The sequence below is a fragment of the Rhinolophus sinicus genome, chromosome 15, assembly GCF_057876585.1.
Source record: "Rhinolophus sinicus isolate RSI-liver-muscle chromosome 15, RSI-T2T, whole genome shotgun sequence".
In the NCBI taxonomy this organism is placed as follows: domain Eukaryota; kingdom Metazoa; phylum Chordata; class Mammalia; order Chiroptera; family Rhinolophidae; genus Rhinolophus; species Rhinolophus sinicus.
Window position 1 is genome coordinate 25,111,398 of NC_142515.1, and position 20,141 is coordinate 25,131,538.

General features: G+C 38.9%; 1 protein-coding gene and 1 pseudogene across 2 annotated transcripts in view; both read left to right on the plus strand.

The window, feature by feature from the left end:
• The window catches only part of HPSE2 (heparanase 2 (inactive)), a 530,036-nt gene that overhangs the window by 329,609 nt on the left and 180,286 nt on the right, over positions 1 to 20,141 (plus strand). For both annotated transcript variants that reach the window (XM_088791901.1, XM_074339233.2), the window contains one exon: positions 13,306 to 13,353. In XM_088791901.1, the coding sequence (XP_088648027.1) occupies positions 13,306 to 13,353 (48 nt within the window). The remainder of the gene's footprint in view (positions 1 to 13,305; positions 13,354 to 20,141) is intronic.
• LOC109443852 (nuclear migration protein nudC pseudogene) lies at positions 17,100 to 17,921 on the plus strand (annotated as a pseudogene).

Consider the following 20,141-nt stretch of genomic DNA (forward strand, 5'->3'; position numbering starts at 1 on the left):
ATCAAGGAAATCTCCCCTACACAGAGCTTTAGACAGAGATAAAATATTACTGAGATGAAGAATTAATTTAGGATACCCAATAGCTGTCTCATAAGAAATCCAGATCCAGAAACAAGGAAGAAAATCATGGTTACAGAAGAGAATGAAAACTTTGTCAACCTTTACAATGTAAAAGTAAAGGGACAGTTGACAGAAAATAGATGCTAGAAATGGAGAGAAGAAATAAGACGTACAGAGACTGATATCCTTATATAACAAAGGTGGAGTCAGAAACTATTGTCTAAATCATTGAAATAATAAATAGAGAGGTGGAACAGAGGAGTCCCAGTAAACCAAGCACATGGAGTTAATTCTTGGTTAGAATGACTTATGGTAGCATTTCCTTAAATGTGCTCTGGAGAATATCAGTTCTGCAGGATATTAACATTAAGTGGAGGGGGAAATAAATAAAAGGTTCCATGGTCAAGGAAGTTTGAGAAATACTGGGATATACAAATTTTCTGAAACACTTCCCGGTACCTTTAATCCATTAGTTTACATTCTGAATCTCCAAGAAGGGGATTTAGCATGCAGACGTTCTTAAATGTCTTTGATCGGAGGCTTATTTTCAGAGACCATCTTGAGGAACGAGTGTTTCACTAACCATTTTGGACCACATGGACTTGGAATACGAGCCCTGCTTTAGGTGAGGAATGGCAGGAGAGCAGACAGTAACGAAAGAATTACAATTTGGAGAACTCAGAACCTGAAGTTACTGGCCTATTTGCTTCCACTCTTGTCCTCTCCAATCTATTCACCACTCAGTTGCCAGAAAATCTTTTGCAAACATAATTCACATGATGTCAGTCACTTGCTAAAGACTCTTTAATGACTTTTCATTGCTCTTGGAATAAAATTTAATCTTACCACATCTGACAAGGCTCTACAATGAATGATCTTGGCCGCTGCCCAGCTCTTCGTTCTTATCTTCTCCAGCTTTCCTTTTTTCTTACTTTGCTCAGGCCTCACTGGCCTGGTATGTGCTAAGCTTCTCTTTGTTTGGGAGCCTTCACATATGTTCTTCTTTCTACCTAGAGTGTTCTCTCTGCTTGCCACATGGCTGGTTTCTCTCTATCCATCATAGTCCTTCTTTGAGTAACGTAGCTAAATAATTCTCTGTCAACACACTTTGTTAGTTCTCTTTATGGCATTTATCACAATGTTTAATGACCCATTTATTGTTTGTTTGTTGGTTGGTTAGCGATTATAACTCCATGAGGGTGGGAAGTATGTCTGTTATATTTACCAATGTATATTTGTATGCAGTACTTGCAAAAAGCCCAGTACATAGTAGGTGCTCAAATTTGTTAAATGAATGAATGAAGAATGAAAGTTATTTTAACATTATAGAGTTGCTAGTGGACTATTCTAATCTGATCTAAGCTAGTCAGGGCCTTTAGCTCCTGTGGTGGCCCAGAGAGCTGTGGAAAGCATTGTGATTCGGGCAAAGAGGATAAAAGCGGGAGAGAATTAGAAAGCAAACAATGGTCTTTTCCATCACAGCAGACCACATGATGTATATTATGTGCTCAATTGTCTACAAACCAGAAACTGAAAAAATTGCTTTCTTATATCCAGAATTTCTATCTTTAGTTGTGTCTAACTACCAATACTTCTACTAAGTGCCTAATGATGACCTACAGACTCCACTAACTCAAACATAGATAGCAATGAAGGTTGTATGGGGGGATAAGGATGGAAACATCATAGGCTCCCATTGTGACTTTTGTGGGCCATAGGCATTTTTTAACTTCATGGGTCTCTTCCTCCATAAAGACATATTAAAACAACAGCCTTCTGTGTTTGACTATAGTGAATCAATAGAGCAGGATTGGCGGAGAAAAAAAAAGCAGGATGGAGAAGAGCATGCACTTTGGAACTAGATGAGACCCAGGTTAGCTACTAGCTAGAACATCTTGCGGAGTTATTTAATCTCTCTAAAGCCTCAGTGTCCTCATCTGTAAAATGGGACTAATGAAATTACTTATTTCTTAGGCTTGTTGTAAAGTTAAATGAGGTAATGAATTTAAAGAGCAGTTCCTGGTACAATTGACACTGTTGTTAAGGGTAACAAGTGTATTTCAAAGACAAAAAAGCATTGCATGTGACTTGATGTAGCCTTCTAAGCAGTTCAGAGAATTGAGTGAGGATGGAAACTAGAAAGATTAGCTACAATTACATATTAGTGTAATGAAGGTGATCACAACTCTACCTCCTGCCTAGAAGCCTGCTTACACCACATTCTAGTTTGTAATGGGAAGATGCACAGCTGGGGACAATTTGGTGCACTGGGTAATTATTACAGTGTTATTCCTAATAATTGTTCTGTTTTATTTCAACTGTGAAAGAGTTATATAACTTGCCCAAACTACAGGAGGCGAGAACAATTTATTCCTTTTAGTGAAGGAGAGTGTTTCCGTCTCTGCCTCTAGAGAGAGGCAAGGCCTCCCAGCTGCTGGTCAGTGTTCACTAACAGAGAAACACTGGCTACTGCAATGGTCTGCTCCCGAGCTGAGAATTGTGTTAACTACTACGTACTTCCAAACTTGCTTTCTTTTATATTTTTTTCCTGGAAAGGACGTATTTCCTGATTAGAGAAATAGTCTATTTCCTTATCCATATCTGAGGTTATTGAATACTATCTTTATGATGAAGAATGTTTCTCTCTTCCTCTAATGGTAGAGAAGTCACATGGGAGTTAGAAAGAACATTGGAGAAGGCAACTGGACTTAGATTTGACACAGATGGGCTTGGGAAACATACTTTCCTACTTTATTTTCTTCCATTCCTTTCCTCTCTTTCCTCTTCACTTTCCCTTAGCACCCTACTTGCTCCTCCAAGAATGGCCTGCCCTAACAGGTGCTTCCACACCTAAGATCAGAATCTGTCAAAGTGTGGCCCATGATACTCCTGCATTGAAACACCTGGAGAGCTTCTTAAAAATGCAGCATGATTCTTAGACTCCAGCCTAAGGCAGAATGTGTGGAAATATGACCTAGATGTTGGCGTTTTGAACAGGGACCCCCTGCAAGAGATTCTCTGCACGTCAAGGTATGAGAACCACTGCCCTGTAATATAGGCAGAGTGGGTTTTGTTATCTTTATTTTACAGATCCAGGAATAGACGTGCACTGGTGTTAAATGATTTACCAAGTCCACACTTACTGAGTGGCAACCGTGCACTGGGCAGAACCCTTGTTCCTTCGTGTATGGGATCTTGTTCAGCTCCCCAACTTTGGGAGATAGTTGCTATTCTTTCCATTTGAAATGGTTCTGGGAGGTTAGGCCACTTACCCAGTGACACTTGGCTAATTAAGCTGTGGAACCAGGTCTTAAACTAGTTATCTGTCTGACTCCTGGGCCCATGTGGTGTTGTTTTCCTGAACCTTCATCCTTGAATGAAGCCACACAGTCTAACGCACAGGTACTAGAAAAAAATAGAATCCTTCTTCACACAGTGTTTCAGTGTTCACTCTCTAAGACTCAGCTTCATTCCAGGGCTTGAGCTTTTGGAAAGTTTGCTTTTCCATGTGAAATTCATCATAACATCTTGATGCATTTTTCCTCCTTCCCACCAGGCTCCACAGCCAGGGCCAATCATAGCAAGTCAGTTATAGCCCTTCTTTCCTCACATCCAAGTCTTCAGGACTTCCTCAGCAGCATTTTCAACTGTCAAGACGCGTCTATCATAATATTCCTCTAGCCGGCACCTTCCAACTCCCGCCATCGCCGTCCAGATCTGTTTCAACATCTTCTCTCATCATCTCCCCACACCCCTACCATTTGTCCTCGTTCTAATCCAGCAAACCTACTTTGTCCTTCACATAGTGTTGTCTCACATCTGCCTCCATTTTGTTGCAGACATTGTCCTAACCAGCCTCCTTCTTCCCAACCCACAGTCAGCAGCAAATAGACTTCATCTTGGGGGCCAGTTCCAGGTAGCAGTGCCTGGAACCCAGTCTTGAGAAGGATTCTTAGGCCAATTCTGAGATTAGTGAGAGTATTGAGATCTGCCGTGGGCTCAGAAAAAGGACACAGCACCACACATACCACAAATTGGCCAGCTCTGCGTGGCTACAGTAAGCGCTTGAGAGCCAGAACTGGGTTTGAATCTCAGCTCTGCAACTTATTGCCTGGGTGACCTTGAACACAATTCCTTCATCTACAACATGAAAGTGCGAATACCAACCGTCCAGGGTTGTACATTATATAAAATGAATACCAAGCACCTGGCAATCGGTAAATGGTAGCTGACTTAGTTTTTCCTCTCTTCATTCAAGAACCTCTATAAATTAAACCTGATAGCTGTACCTTATTGGCAACAGAGATCGACTGAAGAGTTTCACCCATTTCAAATCCCTCTATATTAAAAGCTCTATACTATCAAATTAAGGAAATGTTAAGCTAGAAGGGAAGCTTAAATAGAGTTGCACTAGCCATTAAAGTCATTGAACATATGGCCATACTATTTATCAGCCTACTGCCAATATAATATTATATATAAATAGGGGTGGGGAGAGAAAGGACGGGAGGAAGCCAGGGAGAGAGGAAGGGAGACTTGAAAGTAGAAAGTAAGAGAAAGGGGGTGAGAGGGAGAGAGAGGTCATTATTTTGTTTGTTCAATACAGCACCTAGTGTAGCTCAATATATAATTAGCCAGGGAAAAGTAACTGGCTTTGGACCAAATGGAAGATGCCCCCCCCCCTTTTTTTCCCAGTGGAACATTTGGTTTATTTCTGATACAGTGACTCTCAGGACAGTGGCAGATTTGGGGCAAGGGGTGGGGATGGGGCAGAGAGCTAGAACTCCACCTTTGCTGTAACTCAAGATGAATAATTTCCTCACAAGGTTTTTTCTAGGCTTTCGTGTAGAATGGCTGTCCTATCTTAGGCATGTTAATCACATTACCAAAGATTCTTTTTGTGGATGAGAGAAGAAAGATCAGGCTGGCCGCTCTGACTGAAGTTTGTACTCATTTAGACATCCAGTTCCCTGTGAAGGATTTATCCTCTTTCCTGGGAGAAAAATTTAGCATCCATGTTTCAGGGTTGCACTCTGTGGTCCAGAAGTAGAAATCAAACCCCATGGACGGTGAATAAAGATGTGCCTTATTATAAGAGAGAGCTGTGATATGCCCTGGGAGAAAAGGCTCAACAATATTTCAGATACGTCATATGTGCAGGTGGATAACAAAAGAAAGAAATTCTCCCAGATTTGGGGTCCCTTGGGGGAGGAAAGGAACTCTCACAATGAAAGGGGATATTTTGGGGTTTTTTTTCCATAGCAGCAGATTGGCTCCAATGGGAAAGATTTCCCAATACTGAAAGGTCTGCCTGTCACTGGCCCATTTCCTTCGATACAGGTCCCTGCCCCTTCCCTCGCTTATTCTTCTTTGCATGACTGGGTATCAGCAGGAGGACAGACACCTCCTGTTTTCTGAGATAATCATTCAGAATTTCTGTCTTCACAAATCAAGTATGGAGACCTCCAACCTTGGAAAACCACGATCTTCCCCTCCTGTTGTTCTTCACATCCTGGGTCATCTTTTACTTGTACATTCATAGACCTAAATCTAGGGATTAGAATGGAAGTAGATGGTTGAAAATCCTTGGATAATACCAGACCCTAAACGGAATTTCACTTTCCCAGTGGTATTTCCCTCCTGCCAGCACTAGTCTGTATGCATGTTATCCACCTCTAATACGACTGCTGCTGAGCAGTCTGCAGCTGTGTTGAAGTTATTCATTTATGTGGTTTGGGCCAGTTTCTGAGAAACAGGCAGAACTGGAGAGCAGAAGAATCCTTCAGTGTTAGATTTGAATGAAGAAAATTATGATCCTTTTGGACTTGTTGCCCTCCACAGTGCCAATATAGATATAAAAACACCTGAAACTAATTTAGTGTTGTATGCCAACCATACTTTAATGAAACATTTTAAAAACAGATTATGGAAATGATATAGATATAGGATAGATACAGAGAGCTCCGATTTTCAGAGAAGGAGCGTGGGGGTGGGAAGAACTCCCCCAAACTCTTTGGCTACACTATCTATTCCTTGGAGTTTTGTCTAATCAGTTTCCTTTATGTGTTATTTCTATGGTTGGTTTTTGTATTTCTAGGATTTTTTTTTTTAGATATCATTTGAGGACTTCTAAAAATAGAACATTTGGCCCACATTAGGTGAGCTTTTTACACATCTCGAAAAACATGGGTACACTCGGTCATCCTGGTAGCATCTGAAAACACATATTTTGTTTGACACTGTTTGTGAATTAGATTTTTCCTCCTCAAAATACGTGTAGAAATGCTTCCATATGTTTGAAGTTGGTCTCATCATTTTGCTAAAAGGGAAAAATGAAAACTGTAGTTTATAGCAATTTTCATGTGAATACATATCATATAAAGGTGTTTTCTCAAAGTTAGCTAAAACACTTTCTACAGCTTCAATATACTAGTAAAGTTAAGAAGATAATATCCTTTGTTTAAAAATATTAAGTTGTGATTGAAATATTTTTTAGAATATAATGAAACTAAACTATACTACTTTGATTTCTTATACAAAATAAGATAATAGGTCAGGATCTGACTTTAATTTTTTCAAATAGCCACAAATCCATATTTTAAAAATGCTTTGTTTTTTTTATGTACTAAATTTTTTATGTAATAAATTCTTTTTTATTAAATTTATTGGGGTGACATTGGTTACCCCAATGTACAATTCTAAAATATATCATCTCTATGCTGCATTGTGTATTCACCACCCAAAGTCAAATCTCCTTCTGTCATGATATATTTGACCGCATTTACCCTTTACTACGTCCCCCCCCTCCTTCCTTACTGTGGGGGCAGAGCCCCAGAAAGTAGTTTACAGGCTCTCGGCCTCACGTGGAGGAGTGCTGGCTCGGGTAGTAGATGGCCGTCAGCTGTGGCTGATTGGCCGTCAGCTGTAGCCAGTTAGCCAATTAGCCGCCAATATAACTGCTGCGGCTACGGAGGAGAAGGGAGGAAGAATGGGGGCTAGCAAGAAGATGGTGGCTGGGCTGGCAAGTCTGGATGGCGGTTTGCGGATAGTGTGGATCCAGCCTCCAGTGAGAGTATAGTGCCGCCAGAGAGAATATAGTGGTATGACTCCCCTACCTATGGCTCCGTGGGTGTTCCTTTTTGGCCTCACCATATCCTGTGTTCTTGTGTAGGGAGCAGGACCAGAGACCCTGCAGGCCTCCCGGCACGACACTTACCCTCTGCTAACTGCTAAACTCTTGTGTGTGTCTATGAGTTTTGGGTTGTTTGTCTTACTCGCTTGTTGCTTTCAGTTTTATATCCCACATATGAGTGAAATGATATGGTTCCTGACCTTTTCTGTCTGACTTAAATTTCATTTAGCATGATAATCTCAAGATCCACCCATTTTGTTGCAAATGGTAGTATTTCATCTTTTCTTATGGCTGAGTAATATTCCATTGTATGTGTGTATCATATTTTCTTTATCTAATCATCTATCAAAGGACATATCAGTTGTTTCCATGTCTTGGCCACCATGAATAATGCTGCAGTGAACATAGGGGTTGTGGGGATAGAGCCAGGAGTATAGTTCCCAGGCTCTCAGCCTCACAAGGAAAGGTGCTGGCTCAGGTAGTAAATGGCCATCAACTGTGATTGGATGGCCATCAGCTGTGGCTAGTTGGCCGTCAGCTGTAACCAGTGAGCCACTGGCCACTAATATAACTGCCGTGGCTACGCTAGCAGCAAATGCGGGCTAGCAAGAAGATGGTGTCTGAGCGAGCAGGAGCAGATTGCGGTTAGCACGGCAGATTGCATCTAGACAATGAGGTTGGTTGGCAGAGAAAAGTGGACAGCAGATTGCGAATAGTGTGGCTCCTGCTTCCTGTGTCTCCAACCCGGCCACCAGCAAGAATATAGTGGTATGACTCTCCTGTCTATGGCTCCGTGGGTGTTCTATTTGGCCTCACCATGTCCTGCGTTCTTATGTGGGGAGCGGGAGAAGAGACCCCGCGTGACACCCGGCACGACAGGGGTACACATATCTTTACAGATAAATGTTTTCAGATTTTGGGGATAGATACCCAGACGAGGAATTCCTGGGTCATATGGTAATTCTATTCTTAATTTTTTGAGGAACCTTTATGCTGTTTTCCATAGCAGCTGTACCAATTTACATTCCCACCAATAGTGTATGGGAGTTCCTTTCTCTCCACAACCTCTCCAACATTTGTTATTACTTGTCTTGTTGATAATAGACATTCTAATCGGTGTGAGGAGGTATCTCATTGTGGTTTTGATTGCATTTCCCTAATAGCTAGTGAAGTTGAACATTTTTTCACATAACTTGGCTGTTTGTATGTCTTCTTAGGGGAAGTGTTCAGATCCTCTGCCCATTTTTAAATTGGATTGTTTGTTTTTCTGTTGTTGAGTTGTATGAGTTCTTTATATATTTTGGATAATAACCCCTTATCAGAGGCGTTGTTTGCAAACATCTTCTCCATTCAGTTGGTTGCCTCTGTTTTGTTGACAGTTTCTTTTGCTGTGCAGAAGTTTTCTTTCGTTCTTCTTTCTTTCTTTCTTTCTTTCTTTCTTTCTTTCTTTCTTTCTTTTTTTTTTTTTGTGCTTTTACTTCCCTTGCCTTTGAGGTCAAATTCATAAAATCCTCTCTAAGACCAAGGTCCATAAGTTTAGTACCTATGTTTTCTTCTGTGCAATTTATTGTTTCAGGTCTTATATTTAGGTCTTTGATCTATTTTGCATTAATTTTGGTACATGGTGACAAATAGCAATCTAGTTTCTTTCTTTTGCATGTGGCTATCCAATTTTCCCAGCACCATTTATTAAAGAGGCTTTCTTTTCTCGTTGTATGTTTTTGGCTCCTTTGTCAAAAATTATTTGCCCATATATATGTGGGTTTGTTTCTGGGTTCTCAATTCTATTCCATTGGTCTGTGTGTCTGTTTTTCTGCCAATACCATGCGGTTTTGAATATTGTTGCTTTGTAGTCCAAGTCCAGGGGTGTGGTAGCTCTGGCCTGTTCTTTTTTTCTTTAGATCGCTTTGGCCATTTGGGGCCTTTTGTGATTCTGTGAAAATCTGATGATTGTTTCGTTCTATTTCTTTTAAAAATGCCGTTGGAATTTTGATGGGGATTGCATTAAATCTGTATATTGCTTGGGGTAATATGGCCATTTTAACTATGTTGATTCTTCCAATCCATGAACACAGAATATCTTTCCATTTCTCTGTATCTTCTTCAATTTCTTTTTAAGATGTCTTATAGTTTTCAGTTTGTAGGTTCTTCACATCCTTTAAGTTTACTCCTATGTATTTTATTCTTTTTGTTGCAATTGCGAAAGAAGTTGTTTTTTTCTGAAATTTGATTATTAGTATATAGGAATGCAGTGGACTTTTGGACATTGATTTTGTATCTTGCAAGTTTACTGTATTTGTTTGTTGTTTCTAATAGTTTTTTGGTGGAGTCTGTAGGGTTTTCTATATAAAGAATCATGTCATCTGCAAAAAGTGACAATTTGACTTCTTCATTCCCAATTTGGATGCCTTTTATTTCTTTCTCTTGCTAAATTCTGTTCCATAGATTTCCTGACTAATTTCTGAGCTAGGAATGTTTTAATCTTTGCAACTTTTATTGTATATTTTTATAAATGGTAAGTGAAATAAATGTCCCTTCATTACTCCAATTTTTCAGAATTTTCTTGGCTTCTTCAGATGAATGTTAGAATGATTTTATAAAGTTTCAAAACTATCTTCAGGGATTTTTTTAATTAGAATTTTATTAAACCCATAAATTAGTTTAGAAGGATAGTTGATTTTTCCTGTCCAGGATCATGGTTGGTCTTTTCCTGTATTCAATTTAAAATTATTTCTCTGTAAATTGTATAATATTCTATATATGAGTCCATTAAGTTCTATATTTAATTAGAGATTTTGTAGATTTTCATTGAGGGAAGTGAGGTAGGGGTGTGGGGAGAAAACATTAACATTAAATGTTCCTAATTCTAGTTTTCCCATTATTTTTATAATGCTACGTTTGATAAGGGAAGGTTGTTTAAGGACTTAATTATCAACCCATAGCAGAACAAATTATCCAATGCACGTGAGGATCTTCAAATTATAGGACCATGGAGAACTATTTTCCAACTTCTAAAACGCCAAATTAGATGTGTTCTTAATCGACTGTCCAGAGCCTTTTAGCCAAGCAGGGCATTGATGATCATATTTTCTTTCTAGTTTTCTCATGAATACATCACTGTCATCATCAATGACTATTTACTTCGAGTTCTTTGAGGCACATTCAGGATCATTGGAATACATTAACCAACATCAGCATCAAGAGTCTGTTCCTGACCTACCCTCTACCACAGTTAAAACTACTTACACCTACTTAAACTCACCTGCCAGGGCCTCTCGAGTGCTCCAACAGTGTTTCCCAATTACGTCTTTCTTTCCTTCTCACATATCAATGTCTCCTGTCTTCTACATTCATTTCCTGCCAATTTGTCCATACCAGTACCTCTCACTTTTACCATAGCCAGAGTGAACTTCCTAAAATTCATGTCTGATCCTAGCACCCCCTCTCTTGTTTAAACACAGGATAAATCCAAATACATGAAGAAGGAGCTGGCTATTATATTTTATAATAATATGTTGAGTGCTAGTCATACAAATATAAATAGGACATGGACTTATACCTACTTGTACCTACAAAGGCCAGATGTGTTAGCATCACAGGCTGGTCTGACCTCCTGCCACTCCCTTACCTGTCCTCTGACATCCAGCCACACTGGACTCCTGAGAACACACTCACCTTGACTCTGCTTTGCTTTGCTCAAGCTGTTCTTGTACCTAGCCTGCTTTTTATGGCAAAATCCTACCCTTCTTTCAATGTCAGATTCAATGTCATGTGTGATGTGAAACTTTTCTCAATGGTTATCTCTCTTCTAACACCATAGAAGGTAAGGCTAACTGCTCCCTTGACTGCTCTCGCACCGCGGTTAGTTTGTACCAGTCATGCAGCATATAGACTTTGGGAGCTTATTGTCATTGTGTCTGTCTTCTCACCTTTATTGTGGTGGTCTCATAGTAGAGGCCCGAAATCAGTCACCTTTTTATACCTGCTCCAGAGTATTGTCTAACAAACAAGGTACTGAAGTGCTCAAGTCTGTGAAGGTGCTCAGGCCCTTATTCTTTTTCTGATAAATATGGTAGTGTTTTTCACAAGGCAAAAATTCAACTTATTTTTTGCATCTTAGAGTTATACTGTACTTCTTGGCCTCAGTGAAAACAGCTTGAAGGCAGCATGGGAACCTAGAAAGAGGGTAGGGTTCACAATCAGAAAATCATACCAGCTCTATGAATTTAAGCAAATCATATGACCTCTATGAGACTCAGCCTTCTCCACTATAAATTAGGAATATCTACCTCCCAGTGTTATTTACAGGGTTCTGTGAAATTATACACATAAGAAGCTGAAAAAAAAATTATAATGAGAAAGCACGATAAATGTCAGTGTTACTTTCATTCTGGTTATTTTTATATGTAAATAGAGACCGTTTTACATAAAATAATATTTCTGTTTCAGAGATTTTAGAAACTATTTTGGAGGAATAAAGCTCATGTAAATATATTTTTAAGCATTTTATTTCTTTTTTTTTAAATGATACTTATATCTAAATTTATCTAGATCTTCTAATTTTTAAAGTTTCCTGGGGAGGGGGTGCAAAATTTCATCTCCCCTTCTTTATTTTTGGGTGTTCCCACTTGTACGACTATCATCAGGTCTCCACTACTTAGAATATATATGTGTATATATATGGAAGGGATAGTATTTTGGTTGCTTATCGATTTTCGTTCTTCCTGTATTTTTCCATTTTTCTCCTCCCTATTCAAGCAGGTAGCTTGTCATATGCTTATTGGCTCAGAGGGAACACATGGCAGGATGGAAAAAAGAATGCAAAAGTCCTTCTGGCTTTTGAATCTCAAAGGGGGATCTCAGGCACAGGGCCAGAAATAGTGAGGAGAGTGGAGCTGCCCTCCCGGTCTCAAGAGATTTTCCTGGGCTGGGGGAAGGAGATGAGGAGACAAGAGAGAGAAACACATGGGTTCCAAAAGCAGAGGGTACCTATGCCCTGCTTCTCAAAGAGAAGTAGCGTAACCCCATAAAAATGGGCTCTTTAGGGTGTCTGGAGTTACTACTTCTCTGGCTAGTAGGGAAGTTAGTAATCTGTCTAATCACAATAATAATATCCTCCTCACCAAGCAAAGCAATTTTGAGAATTTTAAGAAATAATACATATTAATGGCTGGTACTACGTAGGTACTCCGTAAATGTTGTATACCCTCGAATACCCATTTGTGTTGGTCAGCCCATCAAACTGGTTCCATTCCTTGATCACCCCCATGCTCCATTTCCTAGTGGGCGGGGGGAGCGGGGGAAGCAAAACCATACAGACAAGAGCCAAGCTGCCTCCTCCTCCTGCTCGTTTCCTCCTCCTCCTGTCCTCCACCTCCTCCCGAAACCCTGTGGAATCTGTGAGGCCTCAGGTGCTTCCTCCTGGCCCTTTGGTTCTAGTGGGACCTACAGGAGCAAAGGAGAGTGGGGAGTTGCTAGCCAGACTGCTGTGTGCTTTGCAAGGAAACAGGTCTTGTCTCCCTTTGGAGCTGAGCTTGTTTGTCAGATGACACTCAGTTCTCTCCAGAAATGGTTAGATTTCTCTGTGTGGTGCTCAGGTTTCTACATTTACACAGATGTTGCAGCCCATCACTGAGGCATATTTGATAGTGCTTCATGTTTGAATGAATAAATTGGGTTTTCCCGTGCTCTTTTCAAAAGGAGAGGTCTGAGGTTTTTCAAAGTCTTCTATTGTGTTGTCATCCTTGGGACATGTAGTGAATCTCAGAGTTCTCAGAGAATAGGAAATGGACAGGTAAGTTTTGATCATAAGAAGTGAGGTGGGAGCTGTCAGGCATGGGTTTGGGAAGACAGACATAGGTAGGCTGTCACATTGGGATCTTGATTTCCAGATGGTGAAGGATATGTGGAGAGCTGAAAGTATGATTACCTTCACCTTCCATACAGTGCAACTTCCAGCAGCTGTGGACAGGCCATGGTTGTGGCTGTGGACCCCTTCGGAAAGCACAGCTACCCAGGCATTGGCCTGACCTAGGTCTCAGTCTATTTCATTTAACCCTGAGGATATGGTTTACTTTCAGTTGCAATATCTTTGTTCTTTCTATTCCTTACAGATTCATGAAGGTGGCAGGAAGCACAGTGGACGCAGTTACCTGGCAACAGTAGGTATTCACAATTTTTGCTCTTACTTATTATCAGCTGCTGTGCAATGAAAGATAATTAGTTGTCATGAAGTTTATAGATAACATGTATTAAGCTATCCTTCATCCTCCAAGAAAAAAGTTAAAACTAACTCCAAGGCTATTCTTATGACTATCTCATAGTAATATAATTTAAAAAAAACAAAACACTGACACATTTTGGAAAGCTCAGCTATTATGTACACTTAAATTAATCTGTCATCAGTGAACAGGTAATGAAAATCTGAACATGTCACCATTTCCCCACAAGCTTTACCTTAGGAATAAATTTCCTTAAGAGAGGAAATATTATTAATTACTCAATATACCATGTGAAAATAGAAACACTTCATTATATTAATGGCAGTGGTCTTAATTAGTGCCAAGAGGGTCACTAATATGAAGCAAGTAAAAAATATATATATATGAAAGGAAAGAAGCAGCTTCAAAAGAGAAGCTTACAGTGACAAAGGTATGTTACCCTAAGAGGAGATTGATTTGTAAAGATAATTCTCTGATGTATAAATTTACATTTTCTTTAAGTCTCCTTATAACATTTGTGCTGGAATGTCCAACATCTTACAATGTCTCATAATTTTATACTGGAATCCTGCCCTTCCTATTGGTAAGAAATCTAACGCATAGCATCTTCCAAATTGTGTCTCATTTAATGTGGTCCTCGTAGCTCAGATATATGCTCCCATTCTGTGCCCTCATAGCTGTCAACTATGGCCCTCTGTCTCAGTTACTCGTAACCCTTCCTGCCTAGTGCTTGCCTTCCTTCATCTTAAATGGGTCACAGTATTCCTTACATAATTCATGACATGTGTGAAAGAAAGAGAAGTGGACAAAATCTTTACTAAGTATCCCAAAATGAGTTTTGGTTTTTTTGCTAATCAGTAATTTCAATCATAATGAAGAATATTTTATTCTACATTTATACTTTAAGTTTCTCTAAACGACAAGTTCCAAATATTTTCAGAAATTCTTATCTTCCTTCAAATTGAGTTGGTGAGTCATAGGTTAAGTCTGAAGATTTTGTGATTGTTTTGCTTAAAACCCTTCAGTGTCTTCCCTTTGCACTTAGACCAAAAGCCAAACTTTCTACTCTGTCCTATAGGGAAGGCCCTTTGTGTTTGGCCTCTGCTACCTCTGAAGCATCTGGTGCTTCTCCACCATTACTCATTCTGTTCCAACCCCCTGGTGGTCTTTCAGTTCTTAGAAGGTTCACATGCACATGTGCCTCAGGATCTTTGTACCTGCTATTCCTCTGCCTGGAATGCTGTTCTTCCCACTTTTTGTGTGGCTGGCTCCTTCAGCTGCCATGTCATCTCTTTCAAGAGGCCTTCCCTGATGAGCCTATCGAAATGAGCTTCCTAAAAAATTCTTTTTCTTAGCTCTTCTTTTCATAGTGTTTATAGCCTACGATTATTATTTTTTTCTTATAACTTGTTTTTGTAATTTGTGTTTTTTCTCTTTCACCAAAATAGCACTTTTTAATTCAACAAGTGTTTATTTAGGCAGTTGTTTATTGGGCATTTACCATAGGGGTAAATAACAGCAATGATAATACTAATAACAATATGGCAGAAACTGTCGGCACACTTTTATATGCCTTACCATATTTCATCCTCAAAAACAACCAAATGAAGTAGGCAAATATATTTTTTATCTCTTTTCCTACAAATTTGAGGAAATTGTAGAAAATCCAAAGATTGCATAGAAAGTGGCAGATTTTGAACTTGAAGTTCAAAATCTCACTCTAAGAGCTATTCTCTTAACTCTTACAGCTTCGATCCTTTACTGAATGTATTACATTCTAGTGGGGGAATTCAGATCCTCTTCAGGGTCCTCACCAACAGCTATCTGGATAACGTAGGATAAAGGCTAAAGCTTGAGGAATTTATAGTATTTGTAGGGAGAAATAATAAGATCAGTGTACACATATTAATGGATAAGAATGTAAGGCTTGCTTCATTATCATGGCCGACAGGGAAGGATCAGAGAAAACTTTCCTTTCCTAGTCAAGCACTCTTTCTAGTGCAAATGGAATGAAGTGAGCACAGTATTTTATTTGTATAAGGAGAAATATACATTTTTTTATAAATACATTTTGTTTATTAGCTACTTTAAAAATATTGGCCATCTCTCAAGATAAAGATCCTGTGTTTGCAACAACTCTAAAAATACCCCCAGAGCAGGCAATGGGTTGTGTTTCTTTTGGCTCCAGGATCAGTACTCATTTGAAGACAACAATTAGCACCTGGAATCTGTCATTTATTCTTCCAACTATAGTTTTCAGTCAAGACTTGGAATAGTCATGGAACAATTCCAGGAAATCTTGGCCAGGAAGACTCAGTAAAAATTAAAGCCAAATGCCATGTTTCTGTAATCCTGAGAAATGCTAAGGTGAAAATTTCTTAGTAATGTAAAGGAAATCAAGAGTCATTATCAGGAGAGAGAGAAAAAAAAAAAAAAACTAACATAGAATTATCGCTACATATCTATATATAGGTAGCCAAAAGAATGAATTCAATACTGGGGTATTGAGCTTGGAGCTTGAACAATCAGAACGCTGGGTCTGAAGTCATAAATAAACAAATCTATATAGTAAGACTATTTTTGTTTCTGAAGTTCAGGCTCTTAGATTTTTGAAAACCACGATAAATAACTTAATGATTGGTGCTGCCCACTGTACAATAATAAATTTGGATTGTTTTAAGCCACTGTTTGTGATCATTTGCTTAGAGCAGTAATGGAAAACTAGTACAGTACCTAATAACAGCGATTCAAAATACACAAAGAAAAACCTAACAGCACCAAAGGGGGAAAAAGGAAAAACAGACAAATCCACTGCCATAGGTGGAGATTTTAAAATATTTTTCAGTAATTAAAACAACTAGATTAAAATAAAAACAGGAAGGATATAGATTTGAATAATACTATCAATCAGTGTGACCTAATCAACAGTTGTGGATTGTAGTTGAACACACATTCTTTTCAGGTGCACGTGGAACCTTCACCAAGATAGACATATGCTCAGCTGTAAAACAAGTCTCAATACATTTGAAAGGATTGAAATTATACAGTATGTGATTTTGATGACAGAAATTAAGTTATAAATTAGTAACAAAAATATCTATAAAACACCTAAATATTTAGAAATTAAATAACACTTTAAAATAATCTGTGGATCAAAGGAGAAAGTCAGAAATATTTTGAAATCATTATAAAGATATATCAAAATTTATGGGATTCAGCAAAATCAGAGCATAGAGGGAAATTTGTAATCTAATATGCTTATATTGAAAAAGAAGAAACATTTGAAATTAATGACCTTAGATTTTACCATAAGAAGCTATGAAAAAAAAAATTAAACCAAAACTAAGTAAAATGAAGAAAATAAAGATAAAAACAGAAATGAATGAAACATAAAATAGACAAACAATAGAGAAAATTTACAAAACCAAAGGTGTTTCTTTGAATAGGTCAACAAATTTGAAGAAAAAAAAACACACGAAAAAAAACCCTATCTAGAAAGAGAAAGAGAAGGAGAGAGAATGGAAAAGAAAGAACATAAATCTCTACTATCAGGAATGAAAGAGGGATTCTCACTGTAGATCCTATAGACTTTGAAAGTATAACAAGGGAATATTATGAACAACTTTATTCCAGTAAATGTGACCATTGAAATGGACAAATTTCTTAAAAATACAATTTACCAAAAAATGACACAGATTAAAAAGTCTTACTATCCCTACATCTTGGCTCTTTTTGGAAAATCTGGTAAATTCTTATATAACTTTATGTAGAAGCCAAGTCAGAGAGCTCTGGGCCCAGATCAAGTGGCTGACCGATGAGGAGATAGAGAGGTTACAGCTAACCTCTCTACCTCCTTTACCTACCAGATAAAGCTTGCATCCATTACCTACCAGATAATCATGAAGCACAGCTCAAGAATGGCGGCCTTTGCTCACCAGGGAAGCAGGAGGTGAGGAGGACTAGGAGGAGGAGGAGGAGAAGGACAAAGGGAAACTGAAGCCCAACCTCTGTAATGGGGACGACCTGTCCAATTACCCCTGGATCTAGACCCTGTCATAGCTGGAGCTGGCCGTGTCTTTCTGTGTGAACGTCCAGCTGAAGGGGAAGGATGTGGTGGTGAACATCCAGTAGCCACACCTCGGGGTGGGACTCAAGGGGCAGCCGGAGATCACTGACTGGGAGCTCTACAATGAAGTGAGGGTAGAGAGCTCATGGCTCCTTGAGGATGGCAAGTGGCGACAGTGCATCTGGAGATCAACAAGGTAGAATGGTGGAGCAGCTTGGTGTCCAGTGACCCTGAGATCAATACCAAGAAGATCGACCGTGAGAACTCCAAGATCTCAGACCTGGACAGTGAGACACACAGCATGGTAGAAAAGGAGATGTATGACCAAAGACAGAAGTCCATGGGGTTGCCCAATTTGGACAAGCAGAAGAAACAGAAAATTCTGAAAAAGTTCATGGATCAACATCCAGAGATGGATATTTCCAAGGCCCAATTCAACTAACCTGTCTGCCTCCCTGAACTCTTGGGGCTGAGCCCCCAGCTATCCGCCTTACTTTCCCACCCTTCCCTGGGACTTGAGGGCCTCAGAGTCGAGGAAGACATGGGACTGGCCCAGATACACAGGTCCCAGAGCATCATGGGAGAAGGGCTGAGGCCTTGGGGGCTCTTGCCCTCCCCAGTTGGCCTACTGTTACATATTAAACTATTCCCCCCACCAAAAAAATAAACCAAGGAAAAAAACGTATCCTATGACAAAGCAATTCCATTGCTAGGTATTTACCCAAAGGAAATGAAAACTTACACTGCACAAAAACTTTTTATAAGAATGTTCATACCAGTTTTAATAATAATAGGCAAAAACTAGAAACAGCTGCAGGTGTCCATTAGCAAGAGAATAACTTAAACTGTTGTGTATTTATGCAAAGGAATGCTGCTCAGCAAGATAAAAGAACAAATGATGCACTGCACACATGAATGAATCTCAAAATCATTATGCCAAGTGCAAAATGCCTTATATGAAAAAGCACATTTGTATTATTCCCATTATATGAAGTTCTGGAATAGATTTTAAAAATTAGAACAGTGACTGCCTTTGTGGGTGTAGGGGGTAGGAGGTAGGGATATGGATTGAGAGGGAAATGTGCATGAATTTTCTGGGGTGATTGTAATGTAATCTACATCTTGATAGGGATTTGGGTTACACCGGAGTATGCATTTGTTGAAATTCATTAAATGATATGCTTAAGATTTGTGCATATTGTATGTACAATTTACTTAAGAAAAAGAACCACAAATATATATTGTACTAGCACTAATGGTCTGCCTGTTGAAGTGCTTAGAATGAAGTATACCAAAGTCTGCAACTTACTTTGAAATGCCTCAAAACATAAAATGGATCAATGGATGGATAGAGGGATAAATAGATTGATAAATGTGTGATAGAGCATGCATAGCAAAATGTTAATTGTAGAACTTTAGTGGAGGAATATATATAGTGTTTCACTATATAGTTCTTCCCTTTTGTCTCTATCTTTGAAATTTTTCATACCAAAATATTATGGAACAGACCTAAATTGTTACACCTAAATAAATAATGTTATCCATTATGAAATACATTGCCATGAAATTATTTATGAAGAACATAATAAAGGGGAAAATGCTTTTGTCAAGTAAATAAAGTAAAATATAAAATATATAAATCACATCTCAATAATATAAAACGCACATAAACTCAAAAGGCGCTAGTAGATTCATAGTGTTAATCTTTAGATAGAAAGAGTATAGGGACTCTTTTATTCTCATTTTTGCATTTCTGTAATTTTTCTGTGATCAGCATGTAATGCATTTTTGTTTATAATCGAAATCATCACTGCCCAGCTCCACTCTTGCCACCCTAAATGCCCCCCTCTCCAGAAGCAACCATCACAATTTTTGCCACTTTTTCTGGTATTTGTTTTCCTATGTCTAAATAACAATCTCATGCTGCTATTTCTTGTTCTGTGTTTTTCCAATTCAAATAGTATCTATCAGTTTCCTAACGTGGAAGATGAGAATTTACCTCTCATACATCCCTCACTCCTCATCTATTGAAGCATACTTATTTTTCCCCACCCTCCAATATTTTATATCTTAAGTATTGGTTAGATCAGAACTTGCTGCTCACATTTTCGTGACTATATAAATAGGATTCATAGCAGAGAATGTGTTGTGCTGTGGTTACATTTTCTTTCTTTCACTATGTTTTGCTTTTCCCGGAGTTAATAATGTCTCTTTTTCATTTGCCTAGTTTCCTAATCTATCCCTAATTCATCTCTAAACTCTGTCCCAGAGGCGGGTAAATATCTCTCTGTGCAAACACCCCAGGTAGCCCTCACTTTCATCTTGTCCTTGGAGATACTCCCCTGGAGCAGACCCTCCTCTGGTCCCATCTGCACTGGTCGAATTCCGTGTTTCCAGCATAGCTGTTATCTTGGGATCTCCCCTCACCATCATCCTGGGGATTCCTATTGACTCTTATTTGTTGGACCCATGTATTTTTTCAGGTTTACTCCCTCCTTTTGATGGAACATTTTTTCCCCCAGAGATTCCTGAGAAAAGATAAATGAGAAGTGCACATGTTAAGACCTTGTGTTAGACTTTGACTTATGTTTTGGATCCATATAGATCTTCCTCAGATTTTGATGCTTTGGCTGCATTTCATTCTAGCTTTCCTTATAATGAT